Source organism: Phyllobates terribilis, unplaced genomic scaffold, assembly GCF_046119375.1.
Source record: "Phyllobates terribilis strain yellow unplaced genomic scaffold, ASM4611937v1 Scaffold_167__1_contigs__length_4167997, whole genome shotgun sequence".
In the NCBI taxonomy this organism is placed as follows: domain Eukaryota; kingdom Metazoa; phylum Chordata; class Amphibia; order Anura; family Dendrobatidae; genus Phyllobates; species Phyllobates terribilis.
The window spans coordinates 781,730-806,159 of NW_027362927.1; the positions used below are offsets into that span (position 1 = coordinate 781,730).

The 24,430-nt window shown below is 44.2% G+C and overlaps 2 protein-coding genes across 4 annotated transcripts in view; one reads left to right on the plus strand and one right to left on the minus strand.

Annotated features, from left to right (window-relative positions):
* LOC141207914 (uncharacterized) overlaps nt 1–3,412 on the plus strand; it is a 49,098-nt gene extending 45,686 nt beyond the window's left edge. Inside the window, exon 2 of the mRNA XM_073664477.1 lies at nt 2,555–3,412. Coding sequence (XP_073520578.1) covers nt 2,555–3,164 — 610 coding nt within the window. The 3' untranslated portion in view covers nt 3,165–3,412. The remainder of the gene's footprint in view (nt 1–2,554) is intronic.
* Nucleotides 3,413–7,146: 3,734 nt separating this feature from the next.
* The window catches only part of LOC141207910 (uncharacterized), a 29,904-nt gene continuing 12,620 nt past the window's right edge, over nt 7,147–24,430 (minus strand). For 2 of the 3 annotated variants that reach the window (XR_012278207.1, XR_012278208.1), the window contains exons 4-8: nt 24,258–24,381; nt 24,077–24,174; nt 23,788–23,878; nt 9,284–11,315; nt 7,147–8,230 (exon numbers count right to left, since the gene is read on the minus strand). Coding sequence is in view for 1 of the 3 variants with exons in the window: in XM_073664473.1 (XP_073520574.1) it covers nt 9,838–11,315; nt 23,788–23,878; nt 24,077–24,174; nt 24,258–24,381 (1,791 nt within the window). In the remaining 2 variants the exon portion in view is untranslated. Of the gene's footprint in view, nt 8,231–8,930; nt 11,316–23,787; nt 23,879–24,076; nt 24,175–24,257; nt 24,382–24,430 lie in introns of those variants that run through there. The other variant, XM_073664473.1, reaches the window with a different exon arrangement.

Here is a 24,430-nt window from a genome sequence, read left to right on the forward strand (position 1 = left end):
GTTTAGTGTTGGAGCTCTCCCTTGTATATACGTTGTTGTTGGGGATGTAACATATCTTTTATTCTGTCTTTTTTACAGGTTCACTTTGTTTGATTTTGGTGGGATCGGCCTGACTCACTTATTTGACTCTGTAACTCCCTGGTAGTCTTTAAAAGAAGGTCTCCATTACCTCTTCCCAATGCCTGAGATCTAAATTTAAGACACCTCATCCCTGCACTATTATAAAAAGTTCTCTTTGAACGTCTAATATTTCTTCTTGAAACTCATCTGACAGAAAATATTGTCCCTTACGATAGTTTAGATTGCCAAGAGCCACCGAGCCCCATACTCTAATTACCCCAGAGAGGTTTCACCACTAGTTACTCATTTATTACTGATGGAGACTGTTGAGTTTGATAATTTCAGTAGATGTTATAGTCTATACTCACAGTTTTTGACTACAGTAGTTAGTTCCCAAAATACTCTGATTTAACCCCTTCCTGCAGACAGTTTTGTGTTCCTATCAGGGCCCATTTTCAAATCTGACGTGTGTCACTTTATGTGGTGATAACTTTGTAATTCTTCACAAAGGATAATAGGAAACAAATGGATCTTACAAATTATTTACCAACTTCTCTTGAATCCAACAATCCCCTATATAAGGTTGTACACTACTGTACGCACATGGCAGGATAAGAAGGGAAGGAGCGACATTTAGCTATCTGAATGCAGATCTTGCTGGAATAGTTTGCAGACACAATGTATTGGGGACACTGTTCATGGTCACCTGACAGCTCAAAAGATGGCTACCACGAACAGGCTTGGTGCTATCTACTCCATTTTCCTGATCCCAGGGATTGCCTTGCTCATCACCCTTTAACCCCAAGACGAATAGTCTGGTAGCCGGGTCATAACCAGGAGGACCGAGAAAATACTAAATCAGAAGAGTAGTCAGTAAACGGTCACAACAGGAAACAAATACACAAGCCAGGAGCTGAGCACAGAGGACTGAACCAGAGGAGAACAAGGCTGTATCTGGCAGCTTCCGGCAATATGCTTCCAGCTTTAGTAGGGTGCGGTGCTTTCTGATTGGATGAAGCAGGGAGCAGATTACTCCAGCTGGACAGCACACGCACCCATACTGCCAGACTGGATGGTACTACAGGTCCCAGGCACCCTAATCTTAGTGTTTGGACACAGCCTGCGCCGCCCAGAGCTTCTGGTTACTCTGTCTCTTCCATCACCAGCGCCGCCTGCAGGATGAATAAGACGGCGCCTGGTGACAGAAGCAGACGTCGGGGGAGCAGATCCCAGGGGAGATTGGACACACTATTTACGGAAGCCTTAAAGAAGTTTTCTAGTACTTTTTACAATTGCCCAATGTCTCCCAATGTATTTACCATGTAGCCTGTGAGTGGCGCTATCGGGGGTCACGTGGTGCCTGAGAGCGGCCAGCGATAGCAATGCGCACAGGCAAGAAGGACTGCAGAAGGTAATTGCAAAAAGACTTATGGGCACAGGGTAAAAACATTGGGGGAAATTGGGGCAATTGTAAAAAGTACTGGACAACTTCTTTAATATAACAAAGTGACTCCATTTTGGAAATTATAACCCGCAGTGAATTAATCTATAGACGTAGCGATTATTTTGATTCCAGAGGCACTTTCCGGAAATTAGCACGCAATGAATGGTGGAGAATGAAAATTGCACATTGGCCATTTTATTACCCAACACATAGTGCCCAGATTGTGCTCCAGGAGGCACACGCCATCAATTAAGTGGGTTCTTCTCACTATAGTAATACCAAGTACATGGATGCTGAATATGGTTTGGGCGCACTGCAAGGCTCAGAAGCGAGGGGGAGATTTGACTTTGAGAGAGCGAATATTGCTGGATTGATTTATTGATGAGTTGAAGCTTTTATTGGTATAATTTTCACATACATAACATTTTTTGATGGCTTCTTATTCCATATTTTGGAGACAGAATGAACAAACAGTTGGACACCACGCTCTACTGGTTCATCCTATGAGGTTTTCTATTAGACTGTTAACTGTCATTCTGTCAATAACTTGCCATTTCTACAGGCATTTTAAGTAGAAATGTTCAAAAATATAAATTTCAGGGATATTTTATTCAAAATATAATAATTTGTTTTATTCTTGGCAGATGACTGTACCAGGAGATCAGAGGGACAGCTGACATCTTCAATTTTTAAATCTGATGATCTTGGGATCCCACAGGATACAATTGAAGTGAATGCCATTACTCCAGATATACCATCAATCCTTCACAGCAAAGATCTGTCATCTGATCCTGTGAAACAGGTCCTGTCTTCTGATTCATTACCGACTACTAAGGAAAATCAAAATAAAAAAATAAGCATTAATAAACGAACTGCTCCTAAAGGAACAAAGTCATTTTCATGTTCAGAAAATGGAAATAGTTTTACCCTTGAAAAGTATTTTCTTAAACATCAAAAAATACACACAGCGGACAATAGATTTTTTTGTTCCAAATATGGGAAATATTTTAACCAGAAATCAGATTTTGTCAAGCACCAGAGACTTCACATAGGGGAGAAGCCTTTTTCCTGTTCAGAATGTGGAAAATGTTTCAACCAGAAAGCGCATCTTAATATCCACCAGAGAACTCACACAGGGGAGAAGCCTTTTTCATGTTCAGAATGTGGGAAATGTTTTAACGATAAATCATCTTTGGTTAAGCACCAGAGAATTCACACAGGGGAGAAGCCTTTTACCTGTTCGGAATGTGGAAAATGTTTCAACCAGAAATCAGCTTTGGTCAATCACCAGAGAAATCACACAGGGGAGAAGCCTTTTTCATGTTCAGAATGTGGGAAATGTTTTAACCAGAAATCAGATTTGATTAGGCACCAGAGAACACACACAGTGGAGAAGACTTTTTCATGTTCAGAATGTGGGAAATGTTTTAACCAGAAATCAGATTTGATTAGGCACCAGAGAACCCACACAGTGGAGAAGACTTTTTCATGTTCAGAATGTGGGAAATGTTTTAACCAGAAATCAGATTTGATTAGGCACCAGAGAACCCACACAGTGGAGAAGACTTTTTCATGTTCAGAATGTGGGAAATGTTTTAACCAGAAATCAGATTTGATTAGGCACCAGAGAACCCACACAGGGGAGAAGCCTTTTTCTTAGTCTTTTTTTTTTAATCCAATACATTTGAGATTTTTTTCATTAGTTTTTTTTTTTAACAAAACCAAGAAACCAGTACATACAATAATAAAGCAACATACCATAGGGATCACATACATTCGTCTCTCCTATATATCCTTTCAGCTTGCCCATTACTGCCTGATAACTTGCAGTTCCTAGATCTTCCAATTAACATTCCACATTCTTGAAATCTCTTACAGTTGTGCTCAAGAGTTTACATACCCCAGCAGAATTTTTCCAATCTTGGCCTTGTTTGAGAGAATATGAATGATAACAAAAAAACTTTTCCTCCACTCATGGTTATTGGTTGGATGAAGCCATTTATTGTCAAACTACTGTGTTTTCTCTTTTTAAATCTTAATGACAACCAAAAACATCCAAATGACCCTGATCAAAAGTTCACATACCCCAGTTCTTAATAGCGTGTATTGCCCCCTTTTAACATCAATGACAGCTTGAAATATTTTGTGGTAGTTGTAGATGAGGTTCTTTAATTTCTCAGATGGTAAAGCTGCCCATTCTTCTTGGCAAACAGCCTCCAGTTCCTGTAAATTCCTGGGCTGTCTAGCATGAACTGCGCACTTGAGATCTCCCCAGAGTGGCTCAATGATATTGAGGTCAGGAGACTGAGATGACCACTCCAGATCCTTCACTTTGTTCTGCTGTAGCCAATGACAGGTCGACTTGGGCTTGTGTTTTGGATCATTGTTATGTTGGAACGTCCAAGTAGGTCCCCATGCGCAGCTTCCGGGCTGATGAGGGCAAATTTGCCTCCAGTATTTGCTGATAACGTGCGGCATTCATGTTTCCTTCAACTTTTACCAAGTTTCCTGTGCCATTGTAGCTCATACATCCCCAAAACATCAGCGATCCACCTCCGTGCTTTACTGTAGGAATGGTGTTCCTTTTTATCATGGGCCTTGTTGACCTCTTTCCAAATGTAACGTTTATGATTGTGGCCAAAAAGTTCAATTTTGGTCTCCTCATTCCAAATTACCTTGTTCCAGAAGTTTTGAGGCTTGTCTCTATGCTGTTTGGTGTATTCTAGGTGAGATACTTTGTGGCATTTGCACAGTAATGGCTTTCTTCTGGCGACTTGACCATGCAGCCCATTTTTCTTCAAGTGCCTCCTTATTGTGCATCTTGAAACTGCCACATCAATAGTTTTCAGAGAGTCCTGATGTTCAGCTGATGTTATTTGTGGGTTTTTCTTTGCATCCCAGACAATTTTCCTGCCAGTTGTGGCCGAAATTTTTGTTGGTCTAACTGAGCGTGGTTTGGTTTTTACAGAGCCCCTGATTTTCCAATTGTTAATCATAGTTTGAATGCTGCAGACTGGCATTATCAATTCCTTGGATATTTTTTTTTGTATCCCTTTCCTGTGTTATACAGGTCAACTACCCTTTCCCGTAGATCCATTGACAATTCTTTTGCTTTCCCCATGACTCTCAATCCACAAACGTCAGTGGCTGGATGAAAGATGCAAGAGTCTGTCTGGATCCCAGAAACTCACTCGGCTTTTACGCACACACACTGATTACAAGCAAACAGGTCACAGGTGAGGATGTTACCTTTAGTAGCCATTCAAACCCATTTGGGTCAAATTCTGTGCATGTTATCAGGCCAAAATCACCAGGGTATGTGAACTTTTGCTCAGGGTCATTTGGATGTTTTTGGTTGTCATTAAAATATAAAAAGAGCAAATTTAGTAGTTTGACAATAAATGGCTTCACCCAACCAATAACCATGAGTGGAGAAAACAAAAAAACTGTAGCATTCATATTCTCTGAAACAAGGCCAAAAAATGAAAAATTCTGCCGAGGTATGTAAACTTTTGAGTACAACTGCCTTTATGTGTATATATATATATACAGGAGCTTTGCTATGCTTTATAACTTTTAGTGCTGCGCTGACACCAGTTAGGTAGATCATGCACTGCACATGACCTAAAGAACTTGTTAGCTCTGGTCACCCGGATGTTGTCATGATGACATCGAGTCACCATGGCTATGAGTGGCCCCTGAGGTGTGGGCTAACTAATTTCTGATGACATGGGACATCACCTCTTTCAGGATATATTATTTAATAAATTAGGTTCAGTTTCACCTATTAACCCTTGTGTACCTGACAAATTTGTAGCAAATAGAAAAATTGCATTTTTACCACTAAAATGTCATATTTCCACGACTCAATGTTATAAAATTCTGTAAGGCACCTATGGGTTCGAAATACTTACTACACCCCTAGATTAATTCCTTAGGCAGTGAAGTTTCCAATATGGGGTCACCGGGGGGGGGGGGGGGTGTTTCTGCCACCTCAGGGGCTCAGCTAATGGAGCCCACAATCTATTCTAATGAAATCTGCGTTTTTCAAGCCAAAACCCAAAGCAGAAACACCGAACATGAGGTCATGGAAGGCATATTACCTAAGTGGCCCAGGGTGCCGAGTGTGGCGCATACTCGGTCGGTACCCTGGACCACGTAGAACAGAAGTATAAGTCATATTACCTATCTTGTCTACAAGTTTTGACCTGACCCTCATGTTGAACACGTCCTCTAACATCTAACCAGCATCTTCTGGGCACGCCTCTCCACAGCCGGTCATTAAGCCCCTTTCTTATATATAACACTGTCTGCCATTGATCTGGTGTTATGTCCATTGTGTCCCCTCCCCCTTCCCTCTCTTTGGAATACTCTATACCTTACATTATACTTCCTTCATTAGTCATTGACTCTATTTAAATCTTCACAAGAGGGATTCATTCCCTGGTGCCATCAGTTGGCTCGCCGCCTGTGTAGGACCACTTTATATCTACAATCATCTTATGCTATACAGTTAAGCTCATCTATATGTTATTTTTAGGCTACTCGAGGTTCATTGACATGCTACACTAGGTATATTGCTTTATACGCTTGGCCTCACTCTACTTGTACATACTTGCTCCTTTGTGGTTCAGACTACATGTGTGTGTGTGTGTGTATGTATGTGTATTTATATATATTATATATTTAACTATTTGTGTATTTATACAATCATTGTATTTTATGTAGTGTGGGCACCCGCTTCTGCGGTGCCACCATGTAACCAATTGCTTGTTAAAGGTTTTTGACTGACCTCATATTCGGTGTTTCAGGGCTTGGAATGGAAGGAGCGCATTTGACTTTTTGAAAGTAAAATTTGCTTGAATAATTAGTGGGACGCCATGTTGCATTTGGAGAGCCCCTGATGTGCCTAAACAGTGGAAACCCACCACAAGTGACACCATTTTGCAAACTAGACCCTTCAGGGAACTTATCTAGATGTGTGGTGAGCACCCTGAACCCCCAGGTGCTTCACAGAAGTTTATAACATTGAGACGTAAAAATAAAATTACATTTTTCCAGCAAAAATGTTTTTCAGCCAGCAATTTTGCATTTTCATAAGTGTAACAGGAGGACGCAGTGTCGTGTTGGGGAGCCCCTGATGGAGCTGTATGGCAGCTTGTCTTTTGCGGGCCAAGATGACGTTTTCAGCGGTATCATTTTTATTTATATTTGTCTTTTTGATCTCGTTTTATTCCACTTTTTGTTCGGCGGTATGATGATAAAGCATTCTTTTTTTTATTTTTTTATTTTTACTGTGTATACTAAAGGGGTTAACTAGTGGGACAGTTTTATAGGTCAGGTCGTTCCAGTTGCGGCGATACCAAATATGGGTACTTTTATTGTTGTTGTTTTTTCTCACTTTTTTACTTAGTCCCACTATGGGGACTACTTATAGTAGCAGTCTGATCGCAGCCATAATACACTGCTCAAAAAAATAAAGGGAACACTAAAATAACACATCCTAGATCTGAATGAATGAAATATTCTCATTGAATACTTTGTTCTGTACAAAGTTGAATGTGCGGACAACAAAATCACACAAAAATAATCAATGGAAATCAAATTTATTAACCAATGGAGGCCTGAATTTGAAGTCACCCCCCAAATTAAAGTGGAAAAACACACTACAGGCTGATCCAACTTTGATGTAATGTCCTTTAAAACAAGTCAAAATGAGGCTCAGTATTGTGTGTGGCCTCCACGTGCCTGTATGACCTCCCTACAACACCTGGGCATGCTCCTGAAGAGGTTGCGGATGGTCTCCTGTGGGATCTCCTCCCAGACCTGGACTAAACCATCCACCGACTCCTGGACAGTCTGTGGTGCAACGTGACGTTGGTGGATGGAGCGAGACATGATGTCCCAGATGTGCTCAACAGGATTCAGGTCTGAGGAACGGGCGGCCAGTCCATAGCTTCAATGCCTTCATCTTGCAGGAACTGCTGACACACTCCAGCCACATGAGGTCTGGCATTGTCCTGCATTAAGAGGAACCCAGGGCCAACCGCATCAGCATATGGTCTCACAAGAGGTCGGAGGATCTCATCTTGTTACCTAATGGCAGTCAGGCTACCTCAGGCGAGCACATGGATGGCCCTCCAAAAAAATGCCACCCCACACCATTACTGACCCACTGCTAAACCGGTCATGCTTAAGGATGTTGCAGGTAGCAGATCGCTCTCCATGGCGTCTCCAGACTCTGTCACATGTGCTCAGTGTGAACCTGCTTTCATCTGTGAAGAGCACAGGACGCCAGTGGCGACTTTGCCAATCCTGGTGTTCTGTGGCAAATGCCAAGCGTCCTGCATGGTGTTGGGCTGTGAGCACAACCCCCATCTGTGGACGTCGGGCCCTCATACCACCCTCATGGAGTCGGTTTCTAACCGTTTGTGCAGAAACATGCACATTTGTGGCCTGCTGGAGGTCATTTTGCAGGGCTCTGGCAGTGCTCCTCCTGTTCCTCCTTGCACAAAGGAGGAGGTAGTGGTCCTGCTGCTGGGTTGTTGCCCTCCTATGGCTCCCTCCACATCTCCTGGTATCTGCTCCATGCTCTTGATACTGTGCTGACAGACACAGCTACCCTTCTTGCCACAGCTCGCACTGATATGCCATCCTGGATGAACTTCACTACCTGAGCAACTTCTGTGGGTTGTACTGTAGACATCGCCTCATGCTACTGTATCTCTAGGGGTGAGAGAAATGGCAAAATGAAAAAGTGACCAAAACAACAGCCAAAAAGGATGAGAACAGAGAAATGGTCTGTGGTCACCACCTGCAGAACCGCTCCTTTATAAGGGGTATCTCGCTAATTGCCTATCATTTCTACCAGTTGTCTGTTCCATTTGCACAACAGCAGGAGAAATTGATTCACAATCAGTGTCGCTTCATAACTGGGCAGGTAGATTTCACAGAAGTGTTATTGACTTGGAGTTACATTGTGTTAAGTGTTACCTTTATTTTTTGGAGCAGTGTATAAATATATATATACAGTATATATATATATATACTGTATGTATGTGTATATATATATATATATATATATATATATATATACTGTGTGTGTGTGTGTGTATGTGTGTATGTATATATATATATATATATATATATATATATATATATATATATATATATATATAATTATAAAATCTCCAGCTTGGGTATAAATATATAATACGTGCAGTAATTACTTAGTAAACTCTAAGTAAAATTTTCCACTAAAATAAAGTACAATGTGTCTCGAAAAAATTATCTCAGAACCACTGGGATTTGTTAAAGCGTTTCAGAGTTATTACCACATAAAGTGACACTGATCAGAATTGTAAAACAGATTCGGGGGGAAGGGGTTAACAAGATACAATTTTCAGTTAAAACATTTCCAACATTCTGAATATGAAAAAGGCTTCTTCCCTGATGTTTATTAAGAGTTGATTTCGGTGTAAAACATTTCCCACATTAAGAATATGAAAAAGGCTTCTCCACTGTGTGAGTTCTTTGGTGACTAAGAAGAAATGATTTCTTCACAAAAGATTTTCCACATTCTGAACAAAAAAAAAGACTTCTCCCCTGTGTGGGTTCTCTGATGTTTAATAAGCTTAAGCTGCAATTTCTCTACAAAACATTTCTCACATTCTAAACATGAAAAAGGCTTCTCCTCTGTGTGGGTTCTCTTGTGCCTAACAAAATAGAATTTTTGGTTAAAACATTTTCTACAATCTGAACAGGAAAAAGGCTTCTCACCTGTGTGAGTTCTCTGGTACTAAACAAAACTTGATTTCTGTGTAAAACATTTCCCACATTCTGAACATGGAAAAGGCTTCTTTTCTGTGTGACTGCTCTGGCGTCTAGCAAGATGTAATCTCCAGTTAAAAAATGTCCCACATTCTAAACAAGAATACAGTTTATCCCCTGTGTAAGGTCCTTGATGTGTGATAATATTTGATTTCTGTATAAAACTGTCATGCCTCGGGATTTGATCGGTGGTCCTGTTCTTTTATGTTGGCGTCTCTGTCCACGGAGCCACAGCAGGTTCTGTACCTGTATGGGTGCTGATTACCATTTGCCTTTGTCCATTCATTTCGAATAGCAATTGTTTTTCATTTGTTATCTTGCCTGTCCTACTAGTTAAATCTTCCCCCTGCTGGTCTTCGCTGCTGCTGATAGTCTTTAGTGGATTCTGCTTGGAGTTCTGGTCCTACTTCTGAATATCTAGGCCAGTCCAATAAGTGTACTGCTTGGGTTTCTTCCTATGCTGCACGGTTCCTTAGGAGGTACATGATACATTCAACAGCCTTTCAGGGAGCCAGGTCCGAGTTGTCTTCTCTAGTTTTACCTTCAGGATTTATACAGGTCTCCCCTGTGTGAAGTCTGTGGTGTTTAACAAGGTGTGATTTCACTACAAAACATTTTCCACATTCTGAACATGAAAAAGGCTTCTCCACTGTGTGAGTTCGCTGATGTTTAATGAGCAGTGATTTCTTTGCAAAACATTTCTCACATTCTAAACATGAAAAAGGCTTCTCTTCTGTGTGGGTTCTCTGGTGTCTATCAAGATGCGATTTCTGGTTATAACATTTCCCACAATCTGAACATGAAAAAGGCTTCTCCCCTGTGTGAGTTCTTTGGTGACTAACAAGATATGATTTTTGGATAAAACATTTTCCGCATTCTGAACATGAAAAAGGCTTCTCCCCTGTGTGGGTTCTCTGGTGTCTATCAAGATGCGATTTCTGATTAAAACATTTTCCACAATCTGAACATGAAAAAGGCTTCTCCCCTGTGTGAGTTCTTTGGTGACTAACAAGATATGATTTATAGTTAAAACATTTCCCACATTCTGAACAGGAAAAAGGCTTCTCCCCTGTGTGAGTTCTCTGGTGCTGAACAAAACGTGATTTCTGTGTAAAATATTTCCCACATTCTGAACAGAAAAAAAGCTTCTCTCCCGTGTGACTTCTCTGGTGTAGAACCAAACTTGATTTCTGTGTAAAATATTTCCCACATTCTGAACAGGAAAAAGGCCTCTCCCCTGTGTGACTTCTCTGGTGACTAATAAGAGATGATGTATTCACAAAACATTTTCCACATTCTGAACATGAAAATGGCTTAACCCCTGTGTGAATTCTCTGGTGTTTAACAAGATACGATTTCCAGATAAAAAATTTCCCACATTCTAAACAAGAATACAGTTCCTCCCCGGTGTGAATTCTCTGATGTGCGAGAAGAATGGATTTACCTACAAAACATTTCCCACATTCTGAACATGAATATGGCTTCTCCCCTGTGTGAAGTCTCTGGTGTCTAACAAGGTGTGATTTCCCTACAAAACATTTTCCACATTCTGAACATGAAAAAGGCTTCTTCCTTGTGTGACTTCTTTGATGTGTAACAAGAGTTGATTTATCTACAAAACATTTTCCACATTCTGAACATGAAAAGATCTTCTCCCCTGTGTGAGTTCTCTGGTGACTAACAAGTTGCGATTTCTTGTTAAAAAATCTCACACGGTCTGAACATGAAAATGGTTTCTTTGCTTTAAGAGCAGTTTGTTTTTTAATGGTTCTTTTATGGCTTGGATTTTCCTTAGTAGTCTGCAATGAATCAGAAGACAGGACCTGTTTCAAAGGATCAGATGACAGATCTTTGCTGCAAAGGGATGATGGTATTTCAGGAGTAATATAATTCACTTCAATTGTATCCTGTGTGATCTCCAGCTCATCTGATTTAAAAATCAAAAATGTCAGCTGTTCCTCTGATCTCTTAGTACAGACAACTGCAAAGAATAAAACCAATTATTATTTTTTAATAAAATATCCTTGAAATTAATATTTTTGAACATTTCTACTCAAATTGTCCGTAAAAATGTTAAGTTATGTAAAATATTGAATTATTCACCAAGATGACAGTTCACAGTCTAATAGAAAACCTCATAGCATGAACCAGTAGTGCATGGTGTTCAACTGTTTGTTCATTCTGCCTCCAAAATATGGAATAAAAAGCCACCAATGTTATGTAGGAGAAAATAATATGAATAAAAATATATACTCGTCTCACAAAAAACAAGACCCTATTCAGGTCCATCATCTGTCAGTGGAAAAACGGAGGTTTCCTCATTATTAGTGGCTCAAAGGCTTTTGAAAAGCAACATGGCTTCCATAAACCAATCCAGCAATATCCGATCTCCCAAAGTCAAATCTCCCCCTTGCTTCTGAGCCTTGCAGTGCGCCCAAAAGACATTTAGCATCCATGTATTTGGCATTACCATAGTGAGAAGAACCCAGTTAATTGATGGTGTGTGTCTCCAGGAGCACAATCTGGGCACTCTGTGTTGGGTAATAAAATGGTATATTTCCAATTTTCATTCTCCAACATCCACTGTGTGCTAATTTCCAGAAAGTGGCTGTGGAGTCAATATAGTCACTATTCCTATAGATGAATTCACTGAGGGTTATAATGTCCAAAATGGAGTCACTTATGGGGATTTCTACTGCTATGGTTTTTTGCCATTTTGGTCACATTAGGGCTTCTGCAAATGGTGTGTCCCATCTCCTCTGGGATCTGCTGCTGTGACGACTGATTCAGTCACCAGGAGCCGCCTTATTCATTTGGCAGGCAGCACTGGTGATGGAAGAGACATCTGAACCAGAAGCTCTGTGAGGCATAGGCTCTGTCCAGCTACTAAAATTAGGGTGCCTTTGACCTCTAGTACCATCCAGTCTGGCAGTATGGGGGTGTGTGCTGTCCAGCTGAAGTAATCTGCTCTCTGCTTCAGCCAATTAGAAAGCACCACACCCTACTAAAGCTGGAAGCATATTGCCGGAAGCTGCCAGATACAGCCTTGTTCTCCTCTGGTTCAGTCCTCTGTGCTCAGCTCCCGGCTTGTGTATTTGTTTCCTGTTGTGACCCCGGCCCGTTTACGGACTACTCTTGTGTCTTCTGATTTTGTATTTTCTCTTCCCCCCTTGTTCTGACCCGGATACTTGACTATTCTTCTTCCCATCTCACTCCCCAGAACAGCAGGTAACACCGTGGCCCAAGCCTAGGGGTCTCTGTGTAAGTCCAGATCCATGTAGAGGGGATAAAGGGTAGGGAGTAATGATGAGCGACCATGCTCGCTACTGCTTGGGACTCGCCCGAGCATCGACATGCTTGGCGAGTATTTCCGGCTTGCTCGGGGTCCCCGCCCTGCATGTTTGACGCTCTTTAGAGAGCCAACGAACATGCAGGGATTCCTGCCAAGCACTGTATTGTCGTAGCCATGTTGGTTCTGGCATTACAGTGATTGGCTGGCCGCATAGCGTCATCAGGTCTATATAAGACTTGATGACACTAGGCTCGTCACAGTCTATCCCGGGAACAGGCAGAGTAGGGAGAGGTGCTGCTGTGTGAGGGACAGAATTGTCGGTGTAATAATTAGATATAGGTAGTGGTACTCAAGGAGTATATATAAATTCATCTGAACTAACAGTCCTTCTGAGGACTAATCCAGCTGCATATATTCAGTGGTGATAGCAGGAGTTAGGCAATCAGGCAGTCAGGGTTTGTGGCAGTGTATACAGCACAAGAGGGTCCATTGCACATTCTGTCTGCTGCTGCTGTTACAGATATCCGTAGATATAGCCCAAGGTATCAGGGGCCAGGGTTAAAATTTTTTTTTATCTTAATCCTTATTATTTGCTTAAAAAGTAATCCAGAGTACACCATTTTACTGCTCCATTTGCTTGTTGGCAGAATACAGACAGATTTTTTTTATTTTATTCACATTACTGTATTGTGGAAGCAGAGAAACTTTTTTTTTCAATGATCAGACTATTAAAATTTAGACAGCTGTGTTTTGTTGAACCAATTGATAGTTGGTCGCTGAGAAATACCATACTATTTGGCGACTACCTGAAACTGTGGCCATCAGACGTGATCCCATATGACCTGCCTAATAATCCAGCAATTTTTGTAAGTGTGTCAAATATTACACTCTATTTAAAAAATTGCAGTTATGGGTTCAAACCTATTCACAGTTGGCTGCTGACAAAATCTGTGAACAATGTTGTCAGAGTATTACACCACTGCCAAAAAAGAAAACATACAAAAAACAAGCTAAAATAGAAAAAATGTTAAGAAACATTCTTTCCAGGGTAATGACTTGTATATAAAGCCAAAGAAATACTAAAAAAAAAATTATGGACTGTGGAAGACATTTATGCGACCAGAATGAACTCATCTGGAGCTGATGATACCACCTAGCAGCACCTGTCCCTATTGTTAATGCATCTAACAGCATTATCGATAGGGAATAGAACAGATTTTACATTTTTTGGGCAGCACCAGCAGCACGCAGTATAAGGCAATAATACCTGGCTGGATCGGTGTAATACGCAATCCATACTGCGATTCCTCACCCGTAAATGAATTTCAGATAAGACAGTTAATATTCTAGAATATAGAATCTATTTGAATTTTCTTTCCCATTATTAAAGAGTGTGTCTCCAATACTGTTTGTTACGCTCGCACCCGGACTGACTGGCATGAGCGTGATTAGTGATCCCACTGTACCATGAACCGAAGAGTGCCTGGAGGGGCGTAACTAAGTATCAACCCGATCCGACCAAGGTCGCACGGCGGCTTAGTCGACTCCGTGGACCAAGGAGGAACCGAGCAGAGGGACCAGGTGCGACTCCAGGTCAGATCCCGGTCACAGTTGTTGACCCACACCGGGGAATGCAGGAACAGGCAGGTTAGACTGGCATACAGGCAGGTGGGTATTGGCAAGTACAGCTGGTATGCAGACAGGTGGGTACTGGCAAGCACGGCTGGTATGCAGACAGGTGGGCACTGGCAAGCACGGCTGGAGTGCAGACAGGGAGATACTGGCAAGCACGGCTGGAGTGCAGACAGGGAGGTACTAGCAGGTTGGAGCGCAGGCTGGATAGGGTCCAGTACAGACTGGGAGACAGGTGCAGAGCCGCAGATGCGGTAGACAAGCAGAGTAAAGCAAATCCGCCGGAGCAGAGGACAAGGCAGAGCAGAGAGAAACTGCTGGTGCGGTGAGCAAGCAGAGCGGAACGAAAACCGCAGGTGCGGTGGGCAAGGCAGAGCAGAGCGGAACCGCCGGAGCGGTGGACAAGGCAGAGCAGAGAGAAACCGCAGGTGCGGTGGACAAGGCTGAGCAGAGAGAAACCGCCGGAGCGGTGGGCAAGGCAGAGCTGAGAGAAGCCGCCAGAGCGGTGGGCAAGGCAAAGGAGAGAGAAGCCGCCGGAGTGGTGGGCAAGGCAGAGCAGAGAGAAACCGCTGGTGCGGTGAGCAAGGCAGAGCAGAGAGAAGCCGCTGGAGCGGTGGGCAAGGCAGAGCAGAGAGAAGCCGCCGGAGCAGTGGGTAAGGCAGAGCAGAGGGAAGCCGCCGGAGCGGTGGGAAAGTCAGAGCAGAGAGAAACCGCCGGAGCAGTGGGTAAGGCAGAGCAGAGGGAAGCCACCGGAGCGGTGGGCAAGTCAGAGCAGAGAGAAACCGCTGGAGTGGTGGGCAAGACAGAGCGGAGCGAAACCGGGGGTGCGGTGAACAAGGCAGAGAGGACAGGGCTCTGTTCACATGGAACAGACTGGAAAATACAGGAAGATGGCTAGAACACAGGAGGAAGATACGGAGGAAGGGAAAAGGGACAAGCAGAACCAGATACACACAGGGTACTTCCTATGAAGTAGCGAGTGGACACAAAACTCGCAAACAGAAGTACAGAGACAACGAGTTGGAGTTAGGTGCAGGTTCAGATACTGCAGGAAAAGGGAAGGTACGGACATAGAGACAAACAGGTAACAGGCTAGGATACAGTTCAGACAGGAACTGCTACTGCAATGAGATACAAGAACGAGCCTGGGTATACAGCCCCCAGAGTGGCGGAAACAGACTAGAAGTCACAGGTAACAGGTCTGGGTATACAGCCCCCAGAGTGGCGGAAACAGACTAGAAGTCAGAGATAACAGGTCTGGGTATGCAGCCCCCAGAGTGGCAGAAACAGGACAGGACCTGGCAATACAGTTGCAAAGACAAACTGAGTGAAAGTGTTGCTCAGGCACCTCCTTCTGGGTGGAGGGGGTTTAAATATCCAGTGACTCACAGCAATAGGCTGGAGACGCATTAGGGGTGTGCCCACAGCAGCTATAAGAATCAGGAAGTAACCGGGCCGCCACCCTAAGCAGTCAGTCAAGAGACATGCACACAGCATGAACGGGAGCACGGTTTTTAGGCTGGACTGACAGGTAAGATTGCGGTCTTGCATAGTGGGAGGTGGTGCACTATGCAAGCACGCTGCCAGGGATGTTACACTGTTATTGCATATGCAGCAATTTCAAGGGCTGCCAAAAATTAGGACGCACTCCAATACACATTTGAAGAGCTGTAAAAAAACAAATAAAATAAAAACACAGTAGGATCTTTCTTTTGTATAAAAACCAGACTCGCTAATGTACCCTCAATGTAATAACATTGTTCAGCTCCTGCACCCCCCTCCTCCTCCTGTTCGGCATCCATCTCCGAAATGACCACATCAGTCCCAAGTTGGAAGCACTGCAGCACTGCCTTGGCCAAGCGGCAACAGGCTGTGCTGAAGATAATATGCTTAATGCTTAGGTGACAAAACACACACCGGTGCAGAGTTGTTGAAAGCTGTAACACAACAGGCAGATTGGTGGATCTCACCGCTGAACATACAGCTAGGCATGGTCGTGTGTGACAAGATGGTGGCCTCTATCATCATCACGACCTGCAAGGTTTGCACTATGAACTCTCCTGAAGGAGAAGCCAGGGCCCACTGGAGGAGTTTCCGGTTCTCTGGTGGGCCCATCCAACCCAGACGAGAAGCAGCCCTGGCTAAGAAGTCTGTGGGAAGGTTCCCGGACATTCTATGGTTGCTTTTTTACTGTGGACTGGCTCCAAAAATCTATAAGATTGCAATCTATAAAATCCCTTCACTGGCTCCCCCATTGCCCAGAGACTCCAGTTCAAAACCATAACCATGAGATGCAAAGCCATCCACAACCTGTCTCTTAAATATATCTGGGACCTAGTCTCCTGGTACTTACAGTACAGACCAAAAGTTTGGACACACCTTCTCATTTAAAGATTTTTCTGTATTTTCATGACTATGAAAATTGTACATTCACATTGAAGGCATAAAAACGATGAATTAACACATGTGGGATTATATACTTAACAAAAAAGTGTGAAACAACTGAAAATATGTCTTATATTCTAGGTTCTTCAAAGTAGCCACCTTTTGCTTTGATGACTGGTTTGCACACGCTTGGCATTCTCTTGATGAGCTTCAAGAGGTAGTCACCTGAAATGATCTTCCAACAATCTTGAAGGAGTTCCCAGAGATGCTTAGCGCTTGAGAAACCTTTTGCCTTCACTCTGTGGTCCAGCTCACCCCAAACCATCTTGATTGGGTTCAGGTCTGGTGACTGTGGAGGCCAGGTCATCTGGTGTAGCACCCCATCACTCTCCTTCTTGGTCAAATAGCCCTTACACAACCTGGAGGTGTGTTTGGGATCATTGTCCTGTTGAAAAATAAATGATGGTCCAACTAAACGCAAACCGGATGGAATAGCATGCCGCTGCAAGATGCTGTGGTAGCCATGCTGGTTCAGTATGCCTTCAATTTTGAATACATCCCCAACAGTATCACCAGCAAAGCACCCCCATGTAGTGCCGGCGTCCCTGCCCTCTGCTAGGCAGGGACGCTGCTCCCCTCACCGCTCTGCTCCGTGCCCGGCTTCCTCCCCCCGCTCTGCTGTCAGCGCGCGCTCCGTCCCGGCGTCCTCCTCCTGCTCTGCTCTCAGCGCGCGCTCCTTCCCGGCCCCTGTGCTTAGGGCGCGCGCGCTCCCCTCCTCTTAAAGGGGCCGCGCGCGCCGCCCTAAAGAGTCCCCGGCCAATGGCCGGAGGACTTCATCATATATAAGGCACCTCCTCCAAAATGGAGGTGCCCGAGCAATGTTGTTTGCACCTGTGTCTCACCTGTGCTTCAGCCCTCAGGTCCCGTTGCCAGTTACCTGCCAGTTTCCTGCCAGTTACCTGCCTGATTCCTGCCTGAATACTTGTTACCTGTCTGCCAGTCTGAGGTCCGACGGTCTGCCTTACTACTCCTGTCAGTCTGTCTAAAGGACCAGCCTGCCCGCTCACCTGGGAGCGCATATCAGCTACCTGCCTGCTTGCCTGAGGTCCGACGGTCTGCCTTACTACTCCGGTCAGTCTGTCTATGGACCAGCTTGCCCGCTCACCTGGGAGCGCTTCTCCGTTATCTGCCTGCTTGCCAGCCCGGAGGCTCCGTTGTCACGTGCTGTGACCACCAGCTATCTCAGAGACTCTTGCCCGCTCACCTGGGAGCGCATCTCCGTTACCTGCCTGCTTGCCAGCCCGGAGGTCCCGTTGTCACGTGCGGTGACCACCAGCTATTCCAGAGACTCTTGCCCGCTCACCTGGGAGCGCTTCTCCGTTACCTACCTGCTTGCCAGCCCGGAGGTTCCGCCGTCACGTGCCGTGACCACCTGTTATTCCAGAGACTCTCGCTTGCTCACCTGGGAGCACACATCTACCATCTGCCTGCTAGCCTACCCGGAGGCTCTGCCATCACAGGTCGTACCTACCCTTTACCCAGAGACTGCCCTGATCACTTGCCGTATCTCCCTGTCCGTTCATCCAGAGACTGCCACCCGCTCCCTTACAAGGGCTGCCCCCTTGTATAGTAGCTCAGAGGTTCCGCCTCCCAGACCCGTTACACCCCACACCATCACACCTCCTCCTCCATGCTTCACAGTGGGAACCAGGCATGTAGAGTCCATCAGTTCACCTTTTCTGCATCACACAAAGACACGGTGGTTGGAACCAAAGATCTCAAATTTGGACTCATCAGACCAAAGCACAGATTTCCACTGGTCTAATGTCCATTCCTTGTGTTCTTTAGCCCAAACAAGTCTCTTCCGCTTGTTTCCTGTCCTTAGCAGTGGTTTCCTAGCAGCTATTTTACCATGAAGGCCTGCTGCACAAAGTCTCCTCTTAACAGTTGTTGAAGAGATGTGCCTGCTGCTAGAACTCTGTGTGGCATTGACCTGATCTCTAATCTGAGCTGCTGTTAACCTGCGATTTCTGAGGCTGGTGACTTGGATAAAGTTATCCTCAGAAGCAGAGGTGACTCTTGGTCTTCCTTTCCTGCGGTGGTCCTCATGTGAGCCAGTTTCTTTGTAGCGCTTGATGGTTTTTGCAACTGCACTTGGGACACTTTCAAAGTTTTCCCAATTTTTCGTACTGACTGACCTTCATTTCTTAAAGTAATGATGGCCACTCGTTTTTCTTTACTTAGCTGCTTTTTTCTTGCCATAATACAAATTCTAACAGTCTATTCAGTAGGACTATTAGCTGTGTATCCAGCAGACTTCTGCACAACACAACTGATGGTCCCAACCCCATTTATAAGGCAAGAAATCACACTTATTAAACCTGACAGGGCACACCTGTGAAGTGAAAACCATTTCCGGTGACTACCTCTTGAAGCTCATGAAGTGAATGCCAAGAGTATGCAAAGCAGTCATCAAAGCAAAAGGTGGCTACTTTGAAGAACCTAGAATACAAGACATATTTTCAGTTGTTTCACACTTTTTTGTTAAGTATATAATTCCACATGTGTTAATTCATAGTTTTGATGCCTTCAGTGTGAATGTACAATTTTCATAGTCATGAAAATACAGAAAAATCTTTAAATGAGAAGGAGTGTCCAAACTTTTGATCTGTACTGTACCTGCACGCAACCTCGATCCTTACAAGATCTCCTTCTCTACTCCCGTCTTAACTCATGTTCCCACAATCATATACAAGATTTCTCCTGTGCATCCCCTCTACTCTTGAACTCTGTACTCCAACATATCAGACTCTCGCCTACTGTTGAAACCTTTAAAAGGAAGCTGAAGACCCACCTCTTCCGACAAGCCTACAACCCCCAGTAACCCTCGCTCCACCATATTGCTGCACGACCAGCTGTACCCTCACCAACTGTATCCTCACCCATCCCTTATAGACTGTTTGTGCGCCCTCACGGGCAGGGTCCTCTCTCCTCTTGTACCACTCGGTAACCTCTTTTCACATGCAAAGCGCCATGGAATAAATTGCGCTATAATAATGAATAATAATTATACTACTTGTACTGTGGGTCAATTGATAGCACTTTCCTGTTGTCTGCCCCTAAATTGATGTGTTTTGCAGCTTTTGGTCCCATTTGAAGGTGTTGTGTATGCGATTGGTTTTGACCCCCATTGAATCCAATGGCGTTCGGCAATGTTCGGCGAATACTCGACAATTACATTGGCGAATATTGCAAAAACGGTAATTATAATCTGAATCGAATGTTGAAATATTCGCTCGTCTCTAATTAGAAACACTCTTAAAAATTTATGTGGGCATGGAAATATGGAGGTGGAGGATGAGGAGAAGGAGGATGTCTGGGTGTGAAGGGGTGCATGGGAATAGACCCCAAAAAAATAACCACTGGATTTGAGTTTATGCTCGATGCTATCATCTGGTGGTGTTGAGAGGTCTGGCCCAATCCAGCCCTTGTTCATTTTGATAAGTCAGCCTGTCAGCATTTTCAGTTGACAGGCAGATGCGCCTATCAGTTATATAATTTATAATGCCCTCAGCAGCATTAAAAACCATCTCTGACAAAACGCTAGCCGCCAGGACCTCCAAGGGTCCAGCTTGGATACCCAACAGTTGTAAGGCACAGAGAGGAATCATGGAGGATGCTGGTACAGTCGCCAAGGTAGTCCTTCAGCATCTTCCAAACCTTTTCCCTCCTTGTCAGAGTACCAGGTTTATTAGAGCCTGGGCACTGGGAGGGTCTGAGAAAACTGTCACAGACCTTTGACAGCGTTCCCCTACCTCTGCTGCATCTGATTTGTGTCTCTCCTGCCTGTATTCCTTGGTTGTCCAAGGAACTGTGACCTCTGCCACCAGCGTTGTCAGATAGGAATTTTTTTTATATAATTCTTCAAGAGCCTGAACTTAATATCTCCAACAATAAACTCCTTTGGTTTCCTCCCTCTACTAACCTACCTATACCTGACTTTTACTAACCTACCTATACCTAACTTTGCAATTTCCTTTAGTTGGTGCCACTATAACTCCCATTCGGCACACCTGCTGTCTTGGAGTCATATTTGACACACAACTATCCTTTATTCAACGTGAAAAATCACTCACTTGCTCATGTCACCTGCATGACGACGCTAATTATTGTGTCATAGCCGCTCACTATCTTGGTGGAGTCCTCAAAGTTTTGGATGGCGACACAGATGTCAGACATCCATGCCCACTCATCAGCTCTTATGTGCGGAGGCTGACCTGAATGCCAACGGGCGTGTTGAAGCAGGTACTCAACAACTGCTCTCTGCTGCTCAAAATCATTCCACACATCTGCAACGTTGATTTCCAACGAGTAGTCACATCACACACCAGTTGGTGAACTGGAAGCTGCAAACGCTGCTGAAACCCGGCCAGGGCGGCGGAAGCTGTAGCTGACTTTCTGAAATGGGCACACACGTGGAGTACTTTCACAAGCTGCTCTGGCAGATCCAGGTAGATTTTGAGAAATCGCTGAACCACTAAGTTGAGCACATGGACCAGGCATGGTACGTGTGCAAGCTTGCCTAGCTTCAGAGCCGCCATCAGGTTCTCTGATACAGCTTTCAACAACTCTGCAATCCTCTGTCATATGCCTGAGCATGCTGTTGGTGGTCAGGCTGTTCGTTTTGGTGCTCTTGCTGATGCTGGCCTGGCAGATGTTGCAAATGCCCCTTTTGGGGTTATCTAAACAGTCTTTAAAAAAGAACCAGTCTCAGGAAGACATAATATTTGCACTGGCAACTTCCGGCGTGTGGGTATTCCAGGGAGCAGTTGCCTGCCTTGTGTCTGTGGCCACCACACTGCTTGTTCCTGCCTGTTGTGGTGCTACGCCTCCCTCCCCCTATGTGATGCTTTTCTTGCTCTGCATGTCCCCTTACCAGGTTGGGTTAGTGACTTCATAGTCCACCGCTTCGTCTTCCACTTCCACACCCTGGTTCTCCTCCTGACTTTCTGTCCATTGTGTCTCATCATTATCCACCCCTTGCGACAGTAATTTCATTTTCCCACTGTCACCTTCGGGTGACCATGGCTGCTCAAATCGCTGCATGCGATCTTCTGCTACCCTGCTTGAAGCTGGCCGGGCGAGAGGCCCAAATCTATCAATGGAAAAGTGAACAGCTCTTGGGGTAACCCTGGACTCTAATCTCTCCTTCAAACCACATATCCAAGTTCTTTCGACTTCCGAGCGGACCAAGCGAGAGGCCAGAATCTATAAATGGAAAGATGAACAAAACAGCTCTTCGAAGTGTCCAAGTGTGGGATCAGTTGTCTCAGGGAACTTGGAATGGTGGGAGTAAGGAGGATGCCGACTCGAAGTAAAAAAAAATCTCCAGGATCCGCACATTCCTCAACCACGAATCTACATAAACACTAGTGCACGCCCTCATCATCTCCCGTCTCGACAACTGGAACCTCCTGCTCTGTGGCCTCCCTTCTAACATACTCGCATTCCTCCTATCTATTCTAAATTCTGTTGCCCGACGAATCCATCTGTCCCCTCGCTATTCCCTGGCCTCTCCTCTCAGTCAATCCCTTCACTAGCTCCCCATTGCCCAGAGACTCCAGTTCAAAACCCTAACCCCAGCAGACCTTTGGGGGGGGGGGCGCCAGACAAATGCTCGCGTTTCCCATAAACTTACATTGGGCTCGTTGCTCGGGCCGAGCACTTGAGCATTCCAATTTGCTTAATTCGAGAGCAACGAGTACCCGAGCATTTTAGTTCTCACTCATCACTAGTGATGAACAAGGCAATCTGTGAAATCTGGAAACGGAGTAGATAGTGCCAAGCCTGTTCGTGGTAGCCATCTTTTGTGAATCCAATACATTGAGTCTGCAAACTATTCCAGCAAGATCTACATTCAAATAGCTAAATGCCGCTCTTTCTCTTCTTAATCTGCCATGTGCCCAGATAATAGTGTACAACCGTATACGTATATAGGGGATTGTCGTATTCAAGAGAAGTTGGAAAATAACTTATAAAGTTAATCTGTTTCCTATTATCATTTCAATATCAATCTACTATAAGATTACAATCTATAAAATCCCTTCACTGGCTCACCCATTGCCCAGAGACTCCAGTTTAAAACCATAACCATGACATGCAAAGCCATCCACAACCTGTCTCTTAAATATATCTGGGACCTAGTCTCCTGGTACATAGCTGCACGCAACCTCGATCCTTACAAGATCTCCTTCTCTACTCCCCTCTTAACTCATCTTCCCACAATCATATACAAAATTTCTCCTGTGCATCCCCCCTACTCTTGAACTCTGTACTCCAACATATCAGACTCTCACCTACTGTTGAAACCTTTAAAAGGAAGCTGAAGACCCACCTCTTCCGACAAGCCTACAACCCCCAGTAACCCTCGCTCCACCATATAGCTGCACGACCAGCTGTACCCTCACCTACTGTATCCCCACCCATCCCTTATAGACTGTTTGAGCGCCCTCACGGGCAGGGTCCTCTCTCCTCTTGTACCAGTCGGTAACCTCTTTTCACATGTAAAGCACCATTTGTGAAAAATTCCAAAGTAATCTATTATTGTACAGAAATTCACACTTGGCCCTCACTGTACATTTAATTTTATCGATCATAAAAGTGAAGTTTGGTCAGAAAGACTGGACCTGGTCTTTTAGGAAACATATGAGCACATTCAGCAGCACAGAATGGAGAGAAGGTAGATTCATCCAATAAGATATCAGGATTCTAGGATGCCAACAGCATCATTACCCTCCACTTTCTCTTAGAGGTCCATGATAATATTTTTCTTCAAGTGATTTTCTGATTTGTCAGCACATTCTACGTACGCTGTCATTTGGATTTGTAGTTTACAGATCTGGGCAGGTAAGAGTTAGCGTTTTCTAATCCCAGGGGGTAGGTGGATCCTCTAAAGTTGTAAACTCTATAGAAAAGGGCTTTTAATACCCAAAGTCATTTGAACAGTTTTGGGTGGAGGAGAATGTTGTGGTCTAAAGGCAAAATGGTGATTACACAATTGTGATATGGTCGGGATACACTACCAGCAAAGCTGAGAAGCTGGGAAGAATCTGTAACTTCTCTGCATTTAGTGGTTACTACTCACCTGGATAGTCATATGTAGGAATCTCCTCTTTACACTGCTCATCACCCCTCACATATGTCTCTATAGTATTAATATGGGTCAGATCTTCAGCCTGAAACAAATATTGTAAAAGTCACAGACAGATGGAGAAGTCACATCTATGATCGGCTCTAATCCTGTCATCTCCACCGTTCTCATTACACAAGTATAAAACATATAATACTGGTGGATAAAACAAGACTGAGCACAAGACCATCACAGCCGTCTACACATCATAGAGGAGATCTCATGACACCTTCTCTCCATCTACCTGATGACCCTGAGGAACATTGGGGTCTTCTTGTTTACAGTCCTGTGGAAGAAGAGGATGGGGACATCTCTCTCGCGTTGTCCTCTTACTGGACAGATCTGGAGGAAACACATACAGGGACTGAATTCATTCTTTACATACAGATAATTATAGGCCGTGTGTATTTAGTCCTGTCTATTACCTGGTGATGTGAGGGGCTGGGGAACCTCAATCATGACGTCCTTGTACAGATCTTTGTGTCCTTTTAAATACTCCCACTCCTCCATGGAGAAATAGACAGTGACATCCTGATACCTTATAGGAACCTGACACATACAATGATACCATCATCTCCCCGATCCCTTCATAGCGTTA